At 41.1% G+C, this 23647-nt stretch overlaps 1 protein-coding gene across 1 annotated transcript; it reads right to left on the bottom strand.

Annotated features, from left to right (window-relative positions):
* Positions 1-2919: 2919 nt before the first annotated feature.
* On the bottom strand, positions 2920-22108 carry snrkb (SNF related kinase b). The gene is made up of 5 exons (XM_008411682.3): positions 21824-22108; positions 19060-19359; positions 17037-17431; positions 9971-10112; positions 2920-5137 (listed from the first exon to the last, which is right to left on the bottom strand). The coding sequence occupies exons 2-5, from the start codon at positions 19293-19295 to the stop codon at positions 4126-4128; spliced, it is 1785 nt and encodes a 594-aa protein (XP_008409904.2). The 5' UTR covers positions 19296-19359; positions 21824-22108; the 3' UTR covers positions 2920-4125.
* Positions 22109-23647: the final 1539 nt, after the last annotated feature.

Below are 23647 nucleotides of genomic sequence, written 5' to 3'. Positions count from 1 at the left end.
TGTTTATAGTGATGTGTGTGTCTTTAAAGAATTAAAGTTACTAATTGTAATTTAAACCCTATTCTTTTTAAAGGTGTAGCTGAAGTTTTTCTTCTGTTCATTTCTCTATTTACGTTTCTCCAGCAGCCAGACAGTCTTGTAATTTTTCAAGAGTTCTCAGAAGGTGAAATATGCGTTTAATTTTTTTTTCTTTGGATTCTGGCTGCTTCTTAAAGTGTGATTCTTGAATTGTAATTATAGTGTAATTTTTTTAGAATTTAAGGTAGGATAAGTCACACACTGGAGAAACATAGTGCTTCTTATCAGATAAAAAACTTTACATGTTTTTTGAGAACTACATTTTTAAGTGCGTGCATTAGAAATAAAACTCTCTTCATGCATCCATTCTGTTGCTTTAATCCATTTTAATAAATAAATAGAGAAAAATAGGTTCACAATCCAGGTTAAAATACAGGTCAGCAGACATTAAAAAATACAGGACACGCAGGAACAAATAATTTTATCCCTCGTTTGCACGGGTTTGAAGCTTTCATGGCTGATGAGATACGAATCATAATAGGATTTTCACGTGATGGGCGCTCTTCTTTTTAGGCTGGGAGCGAACAATCACATGTCAGTGACAGTCACTGGATGCTGTTCGTTGAACAGATCCTGCTTCTCTTCATAACAGTGGAAAAATATAGCACAAACAGGGCAGTTACATGGTAAAATAATACTACACAAAGGGACTCTTCAGTTACACAGTAAAAAGTCATTGTGTGATGGCCTGAATCTACACGAGTCCCCAGATACTGCTTGCAGAAAGCTACCGGCTACAGTGTTCATACTGTGTGCAATTCATCATTCAGTGGGTTATTATTAACAGTTAAGCAAAAACAATGGCTGTTCTGTCAGACCCAAGACACCTGGAGGTATATTGTGATAAATATCTGCAGCAACATGCAAAGTCCCACACATCTGTTCAGATAATTAATATCTTTGTCTTGTTATAAAAAGAATCATACCCTTAAGAAAAGAAAAGTTATGGAAATATTTTCAAAACAAAAAGTACAGGAGACCTGCATCCCTGTTATTAATACAGAACAAGCTATTAAGTTAATAAGACTGTGGACAGAAGAGAGCAGCAGATCACATGTCTCCCCGAGTCTCAGGCGTGTTAATATACAGTGTCATATCATATCATAACAGTCTTTATCATATGAGCTTATGTTAAGAGCTTTGAAACCGGTGTGACAACATGTGCAGCACAAAAGTGAAACGCTGGACAGTCGATAAATAACACCATCTTGAAGTCAAACCAACCCTGCAATTGGTTTTCCTTAACGATTTGTTTTAAACCACACACGCACCAAATAATTCATTCTAGTTCATCCAATTAATCTAGAAGAAAAACCCTGCCACTTAACATGTTTCCCCCCCATGTATTTGGGTGTAAAATACATATCTCCCATCCAAGTCTAAGGATCTCCACTGGAGATTAAAGCAAACACTTCTATCGAATATTTTGTTCTACAGAGAACCCAAAACTGGAGGGACAAAGCAGTCCTGGACACTCCTTTTTAGCAGCATCCCATGTCAGGCCATGATAAAAGATGTTTTTTTTATGTCAGACATGGTTTCTAAATTGTTCTAAATCTAACCTAAGGTGTAAAAAAGCCTCCCATTGAGACACGGATTAAAACCGTCTCAATATTTATTACACAAGGTCAAGGTAAAATCAGTAAAGCTGTGTGTGGGAAAAAATAAGTACACTTTAGGGCTGCACAATAAATGACACATCTATCATTTTTATAATATCACTGCTTGCACTATGCGAATTGCTCGAGGCAATAAGTGATAGCTGATTAAGTGCCATGCATTTCATGCTCCCTATGCCTGATTTTCAATAAATTAGAACATGCATTCTGATGAGGCTCGCTTGTCAGATTAAAAGTACCTTTTGAGAATCTTTCAGTAGGTAATAAACATACTTTTTATTGAGCCCACATTTCTGTAATATAATGTTTTTAATTGGTCTTGATGGTCTGATGTCATATTATACTTTTAAATGTGTTTTCATATTAAAAAAAAAGGAAAATCATCACAACAGAAAAATAATTGAAAACATCTGAGAGTTACTGAAATTAATTTTTCAGTAATACTGAAGAGACGATGATGACTGAGAATTAGAAGGTTTTCAATAAATCCTTGTTGATGAGATGGGAATAATGAATTTTGTATTTGTTTTGATAGTTGGACTTGCTATCTGGGGGTCTTCGTTCAACCCGAAGCAGAAAGACATTGCAGTAATACTTCTATACAAGCAGAACCTTTGGTAATTGTCTGCTCTGGAACCATGCCAATGCAACAAGACTTAAGCTATGATCGTTGAAAATTCATTGTTTCTACCCATTAATCTGGGAACAATTGTAAGATTCGTTATTCTCCAGTGAGAAATATTTTTTTTGTATGGAAAACATTTAAGACAGTTGCCCATCTTCTCAGTAAATTCCTGTCAGGTTTAGCCCTTGCAATCCTGTACACACCTAAGTTAGCATGCTAAAATATTAAAAATTATGACAGGAGAACAGAAATTTCATGATTGACTGTACCACAGAAAACAAAAAACATTTTAAACAAATCCTACATTTTCTATGTGATTTTTAAAATTAACTTTGAAAATTAACTATATTGAGTTTGCATTTGTTAAGTCGCTGCTAAATAGTTATTCATATCTACTGAATTGAGACCATTGGTAATAACAATTGATAGTTTTTATTCAATTATTTAGACCTTGCTATTAAGTTTAAGGGTTTAGACATTGTAAGACAACATGGAGATTTCCAAGAAGCCTCTCAAAAGAAAGGCAAAAATACTTCAACAGCACAGTTTTAAAACTGGAACACAAATTAATTTTTACAAAATAAATAAGTTAGCAATGTGGGATAGGATGAAATTTGTATTGAAATTTACTTTATTCCCATTAGCTGTTTTTAAGTCTTATTGTTGGAAAAAAGTACTACTATCTTGAATTCATATGTAGGGAACAATCTGGGAACAATTGTAAGATTCGTTATTCTCCAGTGAGAAATATTTTTTTTGTATGGAAAACATTTAAGACAGTTGCCCATCTTCTCAGTAAATTCCTGTCAGGTTTAGCCCTTGCAATCCTGTACACACCTAAGTTAGCATGCTAAAATATTAAAAATTATGACAGGAGAACAGAAAAAAAAGCCTGAACAAGTTTGCCTTGTTTGGAAAAGTTGAAGGAAAAAGCTTCTCCTGTTTAAAATTAATGTCACAGCATGAAAGCAGTTTGCAAAGCTGCATCTGAGTTAATCACAAAACATCTAGAGGACTGGGGCTGCAGTAAGATGTTTCTCACAATGCTAAACACTGTGCGTATTGAACACCAAAGTACAGCGCAAACGCCTCTCTCCAGTTATCAAGCACGGTGGTGAAGGGGTTGTGATTTGGACTGCAATGATTTTACACCCAAATACAGAAAGAAAAAGCGCATCAGATCTTTTTTTTCTGCAGTAAAATGAGAATATCTTCAGTTTTTCACATTTTCTGGTGTACAGTCTAAAATATATTTGAGAACATAGTTGGCAGGTGGCTGATGACGTATCTCGCTGATAACATGCAGCACAGTGGATCTGCTCTGGACTGGACCGACTGCAGTACGAATCCGTTTAATCTTCATAGGCACCTTCGAGCAAACAAAATGGTCTCTAGCTTATGTAATAAAATAAATCTTGCCCTCATATTTCTCTCACTAACTTCTTCAAGTCCGTAGAGGTTGGAGCAGTTTTGTCTTGAAGCTACAAATGAACAAACAGTATTTTTATTTTGTTTTTATTCTGCAGTCTCTCCTTCACACAGCAGCAAATGGAAATTAAGTCCTTGGTACATCTCACTGTTGACTCTTACTAAAGTGATGTTTATTACATGAGCACACTGTTGGAAGTGGGTGTTTGTGAAGCTGTACAGGCGTGTTTGCTTGCTGAGAGCTGTTTTGCTCATCGTCTCTGAAGAGTTCAGCTGCGTGCCACTTCACAAGGTCTGTGTTCGGGCTTCAACCACCTGCTGACTGCTAAGCAGCCCGCGCGTCCCCAGAGAGAGCGACCCCGAAGCCAACGTTTGCTACAGCACGTGGCAGCAGTTGTACTGAGCCAGCGGCAGGATCTTGGGCTTGTTCTGTGAAGGTATGTTGAAGGCCAGGGCTTTCTCGCACAAAGGGAACTGGAAGAGTCTGTCTCGGAGCCTGATGCTGTGTCGTTTCCCCTGCTCCGCCCTCGGTACCGACTCGTCCCGGCTCCCTTGTGGATTTTGGGCCGGAGACTTTGCAGCGGATTCGTTCTTTTCGTTCAGTTCTTCCTCCCTTTCCGTTTTCTCCCGCAGGCTGGCGGAGGACGCAGAGATGCAAGACTGACAGGATTCAGGAGTCGGGAGGAGTGGGGGCGGTTTGCCCGTGTTGTTGTTTGGCTCCATCTCTTCATCCTGCCCCTCTTTCCTGTTCGAGATGTTCAGCTGACAACAAGACACCCGGAAAGTCGGTGAGGACGGAGTGACTTCGGATGCCAGAGTGACTTCAGAAGTCTGACTGAGCGTCTCATCCCGGTGACTGACCGGCTGATCTGAAATCACACAGCCGCTATCTTCGTTTTCTCTCTGCATCTCCTCTACTTTTTCCTCTCCTGTATTTCCCAACTCTTCCCCTTCTTCCACGTACTCCAACCCGTCTTCCTCAGCCTCCCCTTCCAGTTCTCTCAATTCCTCCCGCTCTTCTTCTTCTTCTTCTTCTTCTTCTTCTTCTTCTTCTTCCTCCTCTTCCTCTTCACAGATCTGCTGCAGTGCAGGAACGTTCTTGCCCACAGGAGGCTCTTCAGCTGGAGCGGGTCGGAGGCTGAAGCCGAGGCTGGGCTGCCATGTGCCAGGAAACGCCTGCTGAGTGGAGGTCCTCATGGCCAGCAGATCCCCACACTCTGGAGCGCACAGTGAGGAAGATGAGGCAGAGAGGGCCCCCGCTACCCAGTGTGGTGGCGCCTCAGGGCTGAGAAGGGCATCATCCAGGCCCTGCAGCCACTGATGAGCCTCAATCTCATCGAGAGATGCACGGCGACACGGATCCTTCTGCAGCATCCTGGAGATCAAACTGAATATAAAAAATTGATTAAATTAAAGCTGGGGTGTTGTGTAAAATGTAAGTTATAAAGAGAATGATTAACAAACCTTATAAAGACAAATGCTATTCACAATTTCACATAGTAAAGTAGTCATATGAGCATACTCAGAAATTGTAATATCCAGCCCCAATTCCCACCCATTCAAAAAAGAATAATTTTGAATTTGATGGCCACCAGACATCTTGTCTGGTTCTATTTGTTCGATTGTCCTCGGTCCTTTGATTGAGTGTTTAGTGTCAGAAAGCTTGGATTGTTTTCACCGCACCCTTTCAGCTCTTCTACTATAAGCTGTGGTGCTATAATAATGTGGGTTTTTATTGTCTTGCTGAGATGTACAGAGTGTTCCCAGAAGAAAAGATGTTGTCTAGAGGGGAGCATTCACTGGTCTGCGACTCTGTTAGGCTCAACTAGTACTTGTCGACACAAACGGCGCATAAGCCAATCAATTGGCAGCAATTTAATGCTGGATGTAGTGAAGACAGCTTAGAGAAATAAAACAGTCCGTCAGAGAGAAAGAAAAACTTTCAGCTTGGTGTGGTTGTTGGTACCATTTGGGCTGGTATTGTCTGAGTGGTAAAAAAGCTGAAATGGTGTAACGGTGTGGGGAATATGTTGTCAGCACTCTTGAGGCCCGTTAGGATCCAGTGAGCATAGCTAAAATATTACAACCTGTAACAATTCTGACTGTTGATTTTACGAAACGTCCCGACGTTTGCATTCCGTTTGTAAAGTCGCACATAAATAGACTTAAACTGGCTTCAATCCATGCCCTCACCACACTGCTACCTTCTGTGCTTGAGACCTGCATGTGTGAAGGAACGCGTTTCTTCTCAGCTCTGTTCCTAATTATACATCATGTGAATGACGATGTATAAGGTCACATGATAAATCTGGTGTCAGATGTTGCAGAACATCTTTGCAGGTGATCAAATGACCCATTTGGTTGGAGGAATAAAAATAAACAAGAAAAAGTGTTTAAAGGTGTTTATCCAAAAAGCCGTAAGAGGCAGACAAGAATAATAAAAGTTTTTTTTTGCTCTTAAAGCAAAGTTTGTGACTCACAAACTTATTGACGTTCTTGCATTAACTTCTTGCATTAAGCCTCAAGAAAATCTAATTACCTGTTGTAATTTTTGTATTAAAAAAGAAAAAGAAAAACTTGAAACAGCTAATCGTCCAGATTTTCTTGATAACACAAGGCTTTCTTGCAGTAATGTATGAAGAATCATACAGAAGCAGCAAATAAGTGGAGGAGCTGGATCTTTAAAAGTGTCTATATTGCTGACATGGCTTTTTGAATTTGTTCTGTGTTTCAGGTGTAGTTTATTTCTTTGTTTTGTCAACACAGAGGGAATAAAAATCTGCAGCGTAGTATAATTTTAGCATCCATTTTTTTCTCCTTTCAGTTCACCCTGCTGCTCCGGGAACCGGGAGAACAGTGTGTGTGTGTTTTGGTTTGAGGTGTGAGGGATGGAGGTTCAGTGTGAAGACAGACATGCATGCTCGAGTTGTGTGACTGACGATGAACTGTGGGTTGGGGTTCACAGATGTTAATGACAATGTCATGGTCAGTTTTAGCCCAAATTGAATTTGCAGCAGGCTGAAGAATTAAATAATATATATATATATATATATATATATATATATATATATATATATATATATATATAAAAATTCCCTTCTCACCCTCCGCGGGTGGTCTGTTTCATCCTCTGAGCTCGGGTCCTCTACCAGAGGCCTGGGAGCTTGAGGGTTCTGCGCAGTATCTTGGCTGTGCCTAGAACTGCACATTTCTGGACTGAGATGTCTGATGTTGTTCCTGGGATCTGTTTGAGCCACTGCTCCAGTTTGGGGGTGACTGCCCCGAGGGCCCCGATGACCACAGGCACCACTGTGGTCTTCACCTTCCAGGTCTTTTCCAGTTCCTCCCTGAGGCCCTGGTACTTCTCCAATTTCTCATGCTCCTTTTTCCTGATGTTGTAGTCACTTGGTATTGCTACATCCACCACAACGGCTTTCCTCTGTTCTTTATCCACCACCACAATGTCCGGTTGGTTCGCCATTACCATCTTGTCTGTCTGGATCTGGAAGTCCCACAGGATCTTAGCTCGGTCATTCTCCACCACTTTTGGGGGTGTTCCCCACTTTGATCTCGGGGCTTCCAGTCCATATTCTGCACAGATGTTCCTGTACACTATGCCCGCCACTTGGTTATGTCGTTCCATGTATGCTTTCCCTGCCAGCATCTTGCACCCTGCTATTATGTGCTGGACTGTCTCAGGGGCCTCCTTGCACAACCTACACCTTGGGTCTTCTCTGGTGTGGTAGATCTGAGCCTCTATTGCTCTGGTGTTTAGGGCCTGTTCCTGGGCGGCCAGGATGAGAGCCTCTGTGCTGTCCTTGAGTCCAGCTTTCTCCAGCCATTGGTAGGTTTTCCTGACATCAGCCACCTCAGTTATTTGTCGGTGGTACATCCCATGTAGGGGCTTGTCCTCCCATGATGGTACTTCCAGCACCTTGTCTTCTGTTCCCCATTGCCTGAGACATTCGCTGAGCACATCATCCGTTGAGGCTTTGTCCTTGATGTATTTATGGATCTTGGATGTTTCATCCTGGACAGTGGCTCTCACACTCACTAGTCCTCTGCCTCCTTCCTTACGGCTCGTGTACAGTCTCAGGGTGCTGGATTTGGGGTGGAACCCTCCATGCATGGTTAGTAGCTTCCTAGTCTTAACATCCGTGGCCTTCATCTCTTCCATTGGCCAGCTAATTATTCCGGCAGGGTATCTGATTACTGGTAAGGCATAGCTGTTTATTGCACGGATCTTGTTCTTGCCATTGAGCTGGCTTCTCAGGACTTGCCTTATTCGTTGGAGGTATTTGGCTGTGGCTCCTTTCCTTGTGACCTCATCGAGGTTGCCATTTGCTTGTGGTATTCCCAGGTACTTGTAGCTGTGCTCTATGTCTGCTATTGTTCCTTCTGGGAGTGAGACCCCTTCTGTGTGGGCGACCTTCCCTCTCTTTGTAACCATCCGACCACACTTCTCTAGTCCGAATGACATCCCAATGTCAGTGCTGTAGATCCTGGTGGTGTGGATCAGTGAGTCGATGTCTCGCTCGCTCTTGGCGTACAGCTTGATGTCATCCATGTAGAGGAGGTGACTGATCGTGGCCCCATTCTTGAGTCGGTATCCGTAGCCAGTCTTGTTGATGATTTGGCTGAGAGGGTTCAGGCCTATGCAGAACAGCAGTGGGGACAGAGCATCTCCTTGGTATATGCCACATTTGATGGACACTTGTGCAAGTGGTTTGCAGTTGGCTTCAAGGGTGGTTTTCCACAGCCCCATCGAGTTTGCAATGAAGGCTCTTAGAGTCCTATTGATGTTGTACATCTCTAAGCATTCAATGATCCAAGTGTGTGGCATTGAGTCATAGGCTTTCTTGTAATCAATCCAAGCGGTACACAGGTTGGTGTGTCGGGTTTTGCAGTCTCGGGCGACTGTGTGGTCTACAAGGAGTTGGTGTTTGGCTCCTCTGCTATTTATGCCTATGCCCTTCTGTGCCTTGCTCATGTATGTATCCATGTGTCCGCTTATCTTAGCCGCTATGATGCCTGACATGAGCTTCCATGTTGTAGAGAGACAGGTTATTGGCCGATAGTTGGATGGGACTGAACCCTTCGAGGGTTCCTTCTGAATCAGGATTGTGCGCCCTTCAGTTAACCATTCAGGGTGAGTCCCATTTTGTAGCAGCTGGTTCAGTTGAGCTGCCAGTCGCTCATGGAGGGCAGTGAGTTTCTTAAGCCAGTAGGCATGGATCATGTCAGGTCCTGGTGCTGTCCAGTTTTTCATACCCGAGACTCTGTCTTGGACATCTGCCACAGTGATGGTTACCGGGGCTTGTTCAGGGAGGTTGCTGTGGTCCTCTCGTAGAGAGGTTAGCCACTGTGCATTGCTGTTGTGGGACGCCTCCCTTTCCCATATGCCTTTCCAGTATTGTTCAGTCTCCAGCCTGGGTGGGTCTGTTCAGTCTGGATCTGTTGGAATGCTACTACTCAAGCAATATATATATATGTATATATATATATATATATATATATATATATATATACATATATATATATATATATATATATATATATATATATATATATATATATATATATATATATATATATAAAACACATCTATAAACATCATATCTAAAAAGAAAAAAAAAACACCACTTCAAGTTAGGTAAAAATCACAACACAGCTGTTGCCCTAAACTTACTCATACCTACAGCTAGAGAAGTGATTATAAAGTTTCAAAGAGCTAAACTGTGACAGAACAATGCTGAATATGAGCCACATGTCACTGCCACCATGCACAGTGACCCGACACAAAATGAACCCAGTTTCACAGCCATCCTGGGAGTCAGAATTAAATCTTGTAGAAAACCCAAAGAGAAGAGAGCAGAACGCGAGAACCAGGACTGTGGGTGTCCAGGGAGAAACAGTAAAAGCATTGTGAAATATTACAGCGAAGCCTGAGGGCCTCTATTGGCAAAAGGAGGTTCTACAATCTTAACAGCAGGGGCCAATAATTGTAGCACAGTTGATTTTGTAGCGTGGGATTTTTATCCACTGAATACAAGAGGTCTAATTACAAGTTGGATTTTTGTAAATGTTTAAATGTTCGATTGAGGTACTGCAATAAATAATTAAATAAAAAATTCCACATGTGTACGAGTGGCACAACAAATATTAAAAATGACTTTACTTTGTCATGTATGGATGGATTATAACTCCTCAGTGTACTCACTCTCTGCAGCCGTCTGAAACGTGTTCGGGGACGGAGTAGCGACAGTCCAGAATCATGACCAGAGTCTCGCTGTCGTTGGTTTCCTGGAAGGGAGGGACTCCACAGACCAGCATGTACAGGATCACACCAAGAGACCAGATATCTGGAACACACAAGTCTTAGTCTTAGTGAGCAATTGGAGCCACTGATTGAAATAAAGAAAATAACTCGCAGAGAATAGTTGAACAGTTTCCTGTATCTAAAATGAAAGAATCCCACAAACGAGGGGAACAAAGCTATGTGTTACTTAAAATGATACAACATGAGAAAACTACAACAATTGTGTTACAAAGTATAAGCTAGATCAGGTCTGTGCAGCATTTTCACTGCTTAATAGAAAAATGGGGACTCTGTTTATCTCCTTAAAGGAAAAAGTATTCTAAAATATACATGTAAAATGGCTGAACATTAGTTTTGCTTGCGGTACTTTAAAATTTCCTAATAAGACATGAGCTGTCCAATTACTTTTTTTTCTGTTTTTATTGAAGAGATTAAGGGCTGAACATGAAACTTTCCAGTATCTGACTTGGTTAAATTCCGAATTAATGAAAGGGGAAACGTTTGAGTGAAGCAAGCTGCAGACGACTTAGATGGAAAACATGATTGAAAAAAAAAAAACACATTCACACATGTTAACCACTTATGACACTTCTGTTCTTTTTCCGTCTCCTCCCTTTCCTTCCTCTGGCATCCTGGTGCAAGCGTGGTTTTGATGCAGACTCAGGACAGCGTGAGCCAGACGGGAACACGCACTCGAGCCGAGCTGAGGGCTGAAGGCCCGTAACAAACAGAGGCCTCGTTGTGGTTGTGTGCTATTCTGAGAACGATCATCCTTCTGTCTTTCCTGCCTCTCTCTGCGTTTCTCCCAAACACTGGAGGCAGGAACACAGGCACATAATGTTCACTTCCAGTTTTAACCCCGGCGTGACACTAGAAATATCACACACATATCTAGGTTTGTATAAATGAAGATACTAAAGACTTTTTTAAACATTAAAAGATACTCCTTACTTTGTTCTTGGCATTTCTTCTAGTTTTATCATGAGTTTTAGCTTGTCTTAGTTAAAAATAATCAAACAAAACTAACATGCAAAGGTGCCTTCTAATAAGGAACAATACGCTATGAGTTACGATAGCTGTACGACAATCACAATATGAAATTTCTACATACTCAAACATCTTTTTGCAATTTTGTGCAACTACAGTTTTATTTTTCAGAGATTCTGACCATGTGAAAAATGCTAATTATTCATGCTAACTACTTTGTGCACCTCTTTTACGTTAGCACGCAATATGAAAACCAGACTTTTTAGCTTGATGCAAAGTCTTAATCCAACTAAAAATGGATCCATGCAAGGACACAATCGATAAGTTTCTCCTCTGTCCAGGGACTGGCGTTACTGGGAGCAGCGCTGATGAAGCATTCAGGCACTGTCCCATATTAAGCTCATGAGGGCCCAAACAAAAGCCCTCAGTTCTCCTCATACAATGTACACTCAAGCGCACGCTCACCTCCATCCAGAGCTGCGTTACGCAACAGGGAGGAGGAACCTCTTGAGTGCTGGGAGTGCTTTCCTCTCACTGGGGAATATCACACATTCCCACCACACATTAGTGGAGCCGCTGACGGCGCAGCGATCCAGTCCAGACACACACACACACACGCACACACGCACACACACACACACACACACACGTACACACACACAGACAAAAGCACACACGGCATCTGCTAAATGTATAAATATGTCAGGGTTTACAGTGCCTTGGTCAAGCATTCGCAACCTGTTAGCTTTGTAACTTTTGGTCATATTACCACAAATTTTTATGTGTTTTATGGAGATCTGATGTGATAAGACAAAGTAAAGCAGGATTCTGGAATAAAAATGACGTTCTTTACTAATTAAAATCTTCAACCTTGTGCACTTGTATTCAGCCCCTTTTTTGTATCCTATATAAAATTTGGTCTAATCCATTTCTTTGAAGGTTTAAACATCTGAAAATACTGATCAATCTATTAACAGAAATCAGAGTTTGATACAATTATAAACTAAATCAAATTAGGAATCTGAAAATTCATGTTCAGATACTGCGCAGAAGAATGACAATAACACTTGAGTGAAAGAAAATAGTTTAGAAAGCCATATATAATTTCAATGTTATTACACAATAATGACAGTCATCAAATCGCAATTAAATAATTAAAATAACAGCTTGCAGTTGCAAACCGACAGACTGTGAAAAAGGGTTGAACAGGTCAAATAATATTGAGAATTTTGCAGGACTGTCTCAAAGTTCAGCAGCAGATCCAGGCTCTGCGGGTTTATTAGACAGGCACTTCCTTTGAGGTGCATATTTCAAGAGCAAGTACGTCATAAAGGGTCCGTTACAAAAGGCCATCCAAGTTCAGACAGAAAAAAAAAAAGGCGTCGTTTGGCGTATATTCGGGAGCTGAAGCCAGATTGAGCTCAAGCCTTCCTTCTGGTCACCAGTAACGTGGAATGTATGAGGAAAGTGTACTAACAATACCCTCTGATTCATTGACTATGGCGGACTGATAAGGAACATTTTTCACTTTACAAACTACATAATTAAAACAAGTGTCACTTTCACACTTCATTCTCAGTCCTAACTATAAATGTCACATATTCCTATTAATCTACCAGTTTGTCCTCTAAGACGGCAGCAAAAGGCTTTTCATAGCTAAAAAAAAAAAAAAATTATTTTCTTTTTATAGGGTACAAAAAAAAAAAAAAGATATCTGGTCTGGCATGGGAAGACCTGGGAAAGTGTGGGTTTTCCTCCTGGACAACCTGACAAGACTTCAGATAAGCAGAGAACAATAGAAAAGAAATATGTACCTGAACGCTGCATAAGAATGCAGCCAATCTGAAGCAGCAATAAGTTGATTTTGGGTTGGAAGTAAAATATTTTTTGTGGTAAATGTTTTACCTTGAACACTGTCAAGTAGGTTATTCAACCATGTTAGATTGAGGCGACAAGTATAGGCTCTAGTCAGAATATTTACATTGTAGAGGCAAAATTCTTTGTGAAATATATTTTAATGTAAAAGCTCAAAAGCCAAGAATGCATTGTTGTATAAAATATAACAGTTGCATAGTGACAGTTAGTTTTCTGCAACTTTTACCACTGTCTACATGGCATGTGGGTGAAAGTAATGAGCATAGTTAAAATGTTAAAATCAAAATATAGAGAATAATTAAAAGCAGTGATATAGATGAAGTGTTTTTGTAGGTACATTTTGTGGACTATGGCTTACAAGTCTTAGTATCTTAACAGTTTGTTAATATGTAGTTTTATCAATATGTTCTGCCACACCCGGTCCTTCGCCCTTCCATCCCTAATCTTGACGCCCCAGCAGGAACTGTGGCGTACTGTCGAGGTCACAGAGACCAGAACCAACAATGCAGACAAGCTGAAGGTCATTGTTAAAGTAATCTGAGCTTCCTTTGCACCTCAGCAAAACCTGTAAACTGTAAAGTATGTGGATATACTTGACACGAGGTTGATTTTTCTTTGAAAAAAAAACAAGAAAAAAGGTATTGTATTGTGTAAGTTCAGTTCGAACAAACTGAATTTTACAGTTTTCATTTGCTGCAATCATCAAGGCCAACAAGAATAAATGATGGAAATATTTAATTAGTTAAAAGTTATTTTCAACAATACTCTCTTTTATTGAGGTGCATATGGTCGTACTGACGTCGCCACGGATCCTGTGATAACTGATGGCTTTTAAGCTTCTTTAAAGAGAATAAAGAGATATGAAGGAACGTTTGAACTGTTAATAATTGTGACCAGCTGAGGGGTAATACTGAGGTTGACTGTGATGATTATTGCATCTTAAAATAAATATTTCATCTGATTAGCTTCTGAAAGCCGAGCTTTAGTTCTTGAAAATCCTTGTCTTATGTCCACGTTCCAAATCAGTGGAAAGCGAACATAAGACAAAACTTCAGGACATGCTGAGGATTTTTTTAAAATCTGTTTGTAGATTTTGTTACAAAGCTAACTTTTTCTTTTTGCTATTATTATACTGTGTTGCTGTGGAGATGGTGTCCTTTCCAAGCACTGGAACATTAATTGTTGATATAAACAAATTGCCAGCCTTCAGGTCGATGTGAAAACACAAAGGGGTTTTGTTAAAAAAAAAAAAAAAAAGCCTCTCTGGCTGTGCTGCTCTTTCCTGATCTATAACGGGACCTGTGAGTGCAGGAGGCTTTCCATGTGCCCCTCGCAACCGACCATCAGCTTCCACAAAACAAGAAATAAATGAGAGGTGCATGGTTGTGGCAGCAAGCTAAGGGGATGTCATGAGGTGTTTTCACGCTTGCAAAGACTTTAACTCAAGGAGTTGAGTCTGAGGACACAAACGTCAGACTCGGTCCCTCAAATTTTGCTATTTTAAAAAGGCAAAGTTTGAACTTTTCAAAGTGAGGATTGTGTGTGTGGAGGGTATTTACGGGCAGTCAGTGTTTTCAACTCCCCTTAAAAGAACATTGAGCAGGTAAATCAGCTGTATTTGCTAATCAGCTGATTTCGGGGGAGTTCTACATTTTTCCTCTTATCTTCACTCTGTACATAGAGAGTGTCCCAGCTGTTCCAATTTGAAATTCTTCTAAATGATTGTAGGAAAGATAGGGACTACTCAAAAGTAGTCAACACGACCCTAAAAAAAAAATTCACTTATCCCTTTAAGAATGTGACAGGATTACAAGAATTTCACAACTCTGTCAGCAGTTCTCTTAGGTTTGCAGCCGATTGCATGTATAAAGTTATGGGCCGACCTCATTTTACTGCATTTACACCTTGTGAACATCTTCCCTCTTTCTCTGCCTCTTATGAAACACACATCAAACAGAGCGCACATGCACAGTGAAGGAGGCCTGCTTAGGGCGGCACAGAGAGCAGTCACGGTGTTTGTGACGGTTTATGAGTCATCTTACTAAGCCGAGACGTCTCTGAGGGACATCTCCTCCGGCGTGCAGCTCAGGATTACATCCATAAATACATATGTGCTTGTGAGTGAGGGAGTCAGAAGAGTACGTTTCTATAGAAGCGATGACAAAGCCGTGTTATCGACAGGCTGAGTCACGCCGGACGATATGAAAATAGGGCAGAGAAAGTGCACTTCCTTTGCAGCGAAGCAGAGCGTGTTCTTGAGAGGAGCTAATAAAAAAATGAATTTAATAGGACGTCCCTTCAGAAACAGGAACCGACCGAGGAAAAAGGAACTGATGCAACTCGCGAGTCGTACTGAAAGTTGAGCTGTGTTTCTTCAACACCCCACCCATTGTTACACAGGGCAAGGTCACATGGAAAAATAAAAACAGACAATTCACGAGCACTTAAATTACACATGCTGTCATTTGGAGCCCATTTGCAACTTAAATGCACCAAATGTCCTTCTACAAGAGAGCACTAATTGCAGTGGGGTTGCATTTGTATTCAGTGCAGATGCGACCAGAGTAAAGAAGTGGGCCAGATTCTGCCAAAACAAAAATCCAGCCTATTCCAGCTTAGCAGATAAGACCACCAACCTCCCTGAGGCAGACACCCTCCCCCTCTCCCTCTCCCTCCTCCTCCTCCAACCCCACAAATGGGACACATAAAACCAAATCCCCTCAGCTCCCCTTCTGTTCCTGCAATGTCAAATCCCACAATCAGCGCAGCCTTCCCAATCAGAGCGAGCAGAAAAGGCACGGAGCTTCCCGTTTCCGCTTTGCGGCCTGCTCCACAGGGAGGGCTGCAGTGCAGAACGTGCCCGGTTGGCTCACAACGGGCTGACCCAAATACAAACGATAATCCTCAGCAGACGCGCTCAGACCCCGGCGCATTCACACATCGGCACGTGAACGAAGAGGAGCGAACACGAAAACACGAGAGGAGTACCCACGCAGGGTCAGGAGGGCAGAGACGGACACACAGCCTTTTACAGTTACCAATGCGAGAAGCACCGTGTTGCTCTGGAAAAAAGCTTTTTTGGGGGCCATCTTTTATTGAGATAGCTCTAGTGTAGCTAGAGCTTCTGACAACTGCATCCATCACACCAATGTAACAACTAGAGTTTTTTAAAGCCAAAAGGTGCTACAATAACTATTCTTCTCTCTGGTTTTATTCTGTAATGTTTTTGAGCAGCTCCCATAAGTGACAAATTAAATCTGCAGACTTCATTCATAAGTTAAGTGCACTGGAAATGCACTCTCATGAATCCACAATGGGTATATATGAATGCATATACTCATCATTTTTGAAGCTGTTTTTATCTTGTTGGCTGCTGACTGACTCCTGAAATAAAGGGGGTTAAGCTTTATTTCACTTTTTTTTAGCCCTGCATGGGCTGCAAAATGAGAACTGGGTGCGGTTCTCTATCAAGTTCAGGATGGAAAAAAAGAACGACCGCCGTCTTCTTCCACAAACTCTGTCTCAAGAGCAAGGGGCGGGGCTCCTCACTTCCGGTCTCCTGGTGAGACGTTGCCCGAACCTTGGTTACTTTTTTTTCTATTTAACAGGGTAATTGGGTCTGGAGTGCTAATTAAATTCTCCCACTTTATGGTGTATCACACCTGCATGGGCTGCAAAATGAGAACTGATATTAGCAACTAGTTTATATGTCATGCGACAAACCAATCAAACCATTTTTCCAAATTGTCCACAACTTGTTGTCTAGGAATTAACTCTAAGACTATTAGATTTGAATAAATCTATTAGATTTATTAGATTTGAATAAATCTAATAGTCTTATAGTACAAAAGTGAAATAAAAAAATTACAAAGAGAGTCAGGTGCAATTCTAGGATTGCGGAAATAGCTTGATAGCAGATAGTTTTCAGAGTTTATAGAAATTTTTGGTCAGGAAAAAAGAAATGTTTTCTTAAAGCAAACATTTAGAATGCCTCAAAAACTAAAGCGTTTTTGATATTTCAAAAATGATTTAGATCCACAAGAAAACAATCAATCATCCAAATTCAACATTCTCTAGTGGAAATAAACACGATCGAGTTTCTCACCCACAGCTGGAGCATCATATTCCTCTCCCAGTAGGATCTCTGGAGCAGAATAAGCCAGCGACCCACAGCTGGTGGCCAGCATCATCCCAGGCTGGAATAAATTGCTGAAGCCAAAGTCTGTCAGCTTGACGGCGCCCTGCTGGGGGAAAAACACCACGTTTTCTGGCTTCAGGTCCCGGTGCACCACGTGCAGCTGGTGGCAGTACGACACCGCTCGCACAATCTGGGCAAAGTGACGCTTGGCGGTGCCCTCCACCACGCCGCCTTCGTGGCGCAGGATGTAATCGTAGAGGTCACCGCCTTCGGCCAGCTCCATGACCAGGTAGAGCGTGGTGGGAGTGTCGATGACTTCATAGAGCCGAACCACGTTGGGATGCTGCACCAGCCTCATGCACCTACAAATGCGCAACAATAGTTGATTCCTGTTGCAATTCAAGAAATAAAAACTGTGGTTCTAGTGTAAATGTAAATAACAGTGCTTTGTATGCAAGTACATTTTGCGGAGTGGATTTGCCATGTTTTCGTGATTTCTTTTCTTAAAGAAATGGACAGATTGTGGTTTTCTTCACAATAGGAATGTTTTATTATTAACAGCACAACATTATGTTACATAAAGAACTGTGCATGCTCACTTGCATGCACATTTGTCGGCCCACTCTCAACACTAAATGACAATTAATTGTCAGGATGTCTGTAGCATCAAGTCACCAGCTGTTGTTTAGTCTCAGGAGGTGAGACTATCTATACATGAAAACATCCTTTATTTTTTATCTGATTTGTCATTAAATTCTAAAATAAAAAGGACACCACGCTAATTTAATCCAGTTAAACTACATTTGGTTTATTTATACAGACTCTATTTAATAATTTAATGACCAACACCTCAGACAAGAGTCATTCTTGCATGAATGCTGCTTGTTTGTCAGGCTAGTTAGTAAAAAAAAAAAAAAAAAAGGCTAGTTATTTTAGGAAACTCAGCTGATTGCATTGGGTCACCAACATTGCAGCAATCCCTCCTAAACGAGTGTATGGCCACTGAGGACAGCTGAATGCATGGTGTCATTAACTTTGAGACAATCGCTCATACCAAGCATGTATGTGGCTGCAGTAGAAAGGACCAACTCCCTTTGAACAAGAAGACGCGTCCAGTGAGCTCAGGAGGCTTGAGAGGACAGAGTAAGTCAGTGCAAGTGCGTGCAGTTGGTTGATTGACTGATACGGATGGGAGGTCTTAGATCTGATTAGGAAAACTTTGTTTCTCAGTATCTGACATGCTGATCACCAATCAAAGAGAACCAAGCAAATTCTGATCACTGTCCATGAATCTCTATTTTTTTTTAATCTTTTTACACCAAATCAATTTAAACAAACTACTGTTGATGTCAAACTGATGTGCCAAGATAATTCAGTTTACTGCAGATTATGTTTTCTTCTTTGTTTTGTCTTTCATTGCATCCTTCTTTTTAACATCACAACTTAAAGAAGCAATAAAAAAGGACAAAGCCTCAATTTGTACATCAATTTCTCACTCTGCCTGACCGTCACTTGTGCAAAATACACCAAGATGCTTAAACGTCTCACCAGTCTGACCTTCCTCCGACAGAAAGAGACGTGAGGACGTGGGTGGAGGGATTACAGTGTGGAAACATTTTTATCTGATTATTGAGAGATTTTAATATAAATTTTAAAATCGTCTGATTCAGGTCACTAGCCAAGCAATCAGTGTTTCCCAACAACTGTTGATATCAAAGCACCATGTGGTAAATTGTATTGAAATAAAGAATTGCTACACCGTAACATTTTATCTTATTTTGAATTCCTTAAAATCACAATTTCTTTCAATGTATCCTCAAATAAAATATAAATAATTTTAATCTAATTTCACTAGGACAAGCACAGAATGCATTCAAATAGACTTGTTCTCTCATGTCTTTTTTGACAATATCTTTAATATTTCTTTAATCTGTTTCTCATAGAGACGATACGTTGATTACAAATTTAAAACGTAATGATCATTTCTCACCTGACTTCTTGTAAGAGGTGGCTTGTTGCCATGACATCCAGTTTAGTCTTATCGATCATCTTTACAGCCACCAGTTGCCCCGTGTTGACATGACGGCCCAGTTTCACAACAGCAAAGTGGCCCCTTCCCAGCGTCCGGCCCAGATGGTAGAGGCCGCTGAGATCGGAGCGACCGGAGAAACCTCTGGGGTCCGCAGGCCCGTCCAGGGCAGAGGTCAAGTCCCTTGAGGAGTCCATGGTTGAAACAAAAGGGTGGAGGAGAGTTGGCTGAGTCAAGAGTTCCTCAATGCTGGGGGGTTGCCTAGCAGGATAAAGAAAAAGACAAAACAATGAAACGAAATGACAATGAAACGAAATTGGCCTCTGGCCCAAAGGGAGAAAGGCTTTAGACGAGGTCAGCTTCTGTTAATGCCCCATCCCTCGAGGCACCAGACCAAAAGTAGACCAATGTTCCACTTCATTTAACAATGGCAGACAGACGACAGAACAAGTTTAGATTAAGTACCGAGAGCGGATTACAGAATTACAGCACAATGTGAGCAGCAGAGGGAGAAATATTCCGTTATTGTCTCTGATGCTGGAGGGCTTGTGTTTGAGTTTGTCTCAAATATCTCCATCCGAAGCACAAATGGCACGTCGAATCAATACTGTAACAAGAAACCGTAATGTATAACGGCGCTCAAGTCCAAGTGAGTATGTGTTGGTGCCAGGAGACGACATTAAACCTGGTGATGTCATGATTGTATCCTCCGTCCCCAGAGTGGAGAGTTCTCCACCACCACCTTCATCAACGCAACCGTCAACATCTGGAGCAATGATGTCATTGTTTTTGTTTGTTTACCCCAGGACAACAGACATGGACCTGAAGGTGCTGCTCCGTGTAGGAATATGGAAGAAACACATTATTACATACAGTGGACAATCTGTGATGTTTTGGCCTCATTTTTCTTCCAAAGAACTCTAAAAGGTTTAGTTCATGGTAGTATATTCCCTTAAAAAGGTTTACTTTTCAACTTTTATTGTTTTTGCATAAGTTTGTTCAGTCATTTTGATTCCATTATAGCTTAATTCATATCTCTGTTTATTTTTAATTATCTTTATGTTATTTTTGATCTTATGATCAGGTTTTTCACAAGATTTCATTCTGTCATTTCGATCTTAAGCTATTGTTCTTGCTTTACCAGCAACTCTTAAGTAGCACAACCTAATATAGACACTGCTCATGGAGGAGCTCTCATTTTTTTAAAGGTGTCATGTCTAAAGTGCATATTTTCACCACTTTGTGCAAACAAATTGTGAAGATGAAACCAATCTACAGTGTTATCAAACCCTTTTCTCATCTGTAAGACCAAAGGAGACAAAGATGGGATGGATTAGATTGTCAACAGGAGCCTCAACGAGAAGCTCTTGGTGCGCTTCTTGGGAGATGAAAGAAATACAAAATGATCATCTGTCTCAGGTGAAATATTACCTCAGGGTGATCATTAGAAAGGTGAAGAATCAGCCCACAACTACACAGAAGGAGCGTGTTCATGATCTGAAGGCAGTTGACAATACAGTCACCAAGAATACAACTGGAAACCCAACCTCACAATGGATATTAACTTTGCAGTGCTCATGTACAGGCATGTATTAGCTGTCTGATTAAGAGAAGGTCTAGGGCAAAGTGTTAGAGTCAAATTAAATTACTACCACCAGCACAACAAAGGAGAGGCCCCAGAAGAACCACATTAAGGTGATGGAGTGGCTTACAACACCTCCTCCAGACCTCAGTCTAACAAAAGATCTGAGGAAGGAGCTGAAGCTTTGAGTTACCAAGCTCCAGCTAAGAAACCCAATGAATTAGAGAGTTTATATACAGAGGGGTGGACCAAAATATCTTCTAAGGAGTAAACGCATCTGGTGAGAAAGTAAGGAAAACGTCTTACTGCTGTGCAGATCATGGAAGCTTTCTTCACACAGTTCAGATTCATGTTTTGCTCAGGGATCAAATTACTATTTCACTCAATGCCAAACCATTCCACTTGTAACATTAATGTTACTCTTACTGGATTTTTGGCTTTACAAATGCAGCAGATAATCAATTGTGTACTCTTTCTCACTTTATTCCTCTGTATTTTTGAATTAATTTGCATGTGATAATTGTAATAATTAATAATTGTGCATCTCTAGTGATTATCTGGCATCTTTCAGCACATATATTGTGTCTTAAAGAGCTTTTGCTCTAATCTGATCCAGATGCTTATCCATGTTCAGCATATTTGTGGATACGTTTTTAATTTTCTATGTGTGTAGTTAGCAATCTGTTGTTTTTATCTTACGTTTAACCTTTGGTTGAATCTATTCAGTCTAGTTCCAAATGTATCTAACCACTTATTCGTGTTATTTAATTTGCCTTTCCATAGCAGCCTTTTTGAGTTTTAAAACCAAATGTCCTTTTCAAATAAATACATTTTATCAGTTTGATAATCATCAGCAGCACTTCATCACTTGCAGCGTCATCAAGCAGAGCTGCAGCCTCTTTAACACCCCTTTAAACAGCTTCATTGGGCCAAGTTCACACTGACAGGCCTCCTTTTTAAATGACACTAACAGAATTAGTGCACATCAGTTTGTTTCAGCTGGACTTGAGGCCAGCTGTTCAAACTGCAGTCCCAACTTGGCACACAGTCACCATCCTGGCTGAACAGCTCATCGGCTCCTCCGCAGCAACATCACTCCGCTACAACGTCGGACAAACAACAGCAGCAGCGGCGCTAACTTACCATTGTTGCGCAAATGTCCCGTGATAACTGCAAGCGGCTCCGTATCTCCGCAGCCTCCCAAAGCCTCGGTGTCACCGCTGAATTCAGACGCAGAGACGAGCAGCATCGCCTCCTCGTTCTGCTCCCTCACTGCGCTCCACGTCGGTTCCTGGCGGAGCCACTCTTTCCACTTCTTCTTGATACGACTCTCTCCAGCTGAAGAGCCGCGCGCCCGCTCTGCAGCGGCTAAATCAATGAGAACTGGGCGTGCACGCGCAGTGCCCAGCAGCTTTCCTTCTGACGTCAATGCATTCCAGCTCGCCCTCGCGGACGGTGCGCGGTGCGGCGCGGCGTCCAGCGGCGGCGAGCTTCTCGTAGCGGAGTGGAAAATAACTGAATGAACTCATGTGAAGTCCAAGAAATTATGTAACGGACTCCTGTGAGTTTGTTCTCTGATTTGCATCGAGACAAAACGACCCATAACACCCCATATTTATTTAGACACGGTCTGATTATGAGCAAGGTGATTCACAGTCTGGTCGTTTGTAACTGTTTTGTTTCTTTTCGGTCTGCTAGATCAGAGGTGTCAATATTATTTACAGTTCGGGCCACATCAAGATCATGAATGTCCTCAAGGGGCCAGTTGTGGCAGAAAATACTGATAAAATATTAGCAGATTGCAGGCATATTAATCAGTTGCTGACTGCGTTCAGTAGGCTACTTCTTTAATTGAAATTATATTGAACATTTCTTCACATCGATGTATGTTTACAGTGCACAGATAAAATCTGCTTTGATTTGATTGATAAAATAATATTTAATACACAACCGTTTACCTTGAAGGTTCTGCTGCCCTTTAGAGTCTAGAGGGCCACATTAGCTATTGTGGGTCAGTTTTGGCCCCTGGGCCTTTAGTATAACGTGTGCTAAATTTGAGTTTTTCTTCATTAGCACAACCAAGAAGGAAGGCTTGGGGTGTGGGAGTGGATGCATACCCCAACCCTGGAACTTTTCTTGTTTACGTCATTAGATCTTGCTTTGATATTTTCTCACAGTACATGTATTTTTCAAAATGCAAGTTCTTTCTGCAGATAAACACTCTCACATCACAATGCTGTCAACGGGATGTTGTCTCAGGCATGCAAGGTTGTCTTTTACCTCTTACTGTAAAGATGGTCAGTATTAATTTTTGTTTCCTCAAACCATGGAATATATCTTTAAAAATCTATGCCTTTGCCTTTGAGTGAAAACTGTAATCTGTCTTTTTATGTTGACTTCTTTCTTGCTGAGAGGCCTTTCAGCTTATTGGTACAGGACTAGTTTCACAGTAGATAGTGAAACTTTCTTACCTGCTTCAATTTGTTCTTTTCTTCTGGGGTTCACAGAGACATTTTGCACCAAAACACATTCATTTATAGAACAAGGAACCAGCCTCAGGCCATCGTGTGACTGGTGGGCATTCCCATCGTGTTTATACTGGCATATGGCTGTATAAGTAGAGGAATTTGGCATCTTCAAGCATCTGGAAATTGTAGTTAAACATGGGCCTCGGGTGTCTTCCTAACTTGACAGATTTCGCTTGGTTTTTCTATGACATCATATCACAAGGAAGCAATGTGTTTGAGGTGATGTACTAAAATGCATCTACAAGTGTACCTGACATGACATAAATGTTGGGTGGTACCTTGTTAGAAGGTTACAAATGCACAACATATTCATCTGGGCATAGTAATCTTAATGTGTGCAAATCTCTGACTTTGAAGACAGTAATATACATTTTTAAGGAAAAAAATCTATGAAGAAATAACTTTTAAACCCTAAAAGACCTAAAACAGAAAATGTTTA

The sequence above is a fragment of the Poecilia reticulata genome, chromosome 6, assembly GCF_904066995.2.
Source record: "Poecilia reticulata chromosome 6, P_reticulata-male-v2, whole genome shotgun sequence".
In the NCBI taxonomy this organism is placed as follows: domain Eukaryota; kingdom Metazoa; phylum Chordata; class Actinopteri; order Cyprinodontiformes; family Poeciliidae; genus Poecilia; species Poecilia reticulata.
Note: the sequence above shows the minus strand (reverse complement) of the source record. Positions and strands in the feature narration are given on the sequence as shown.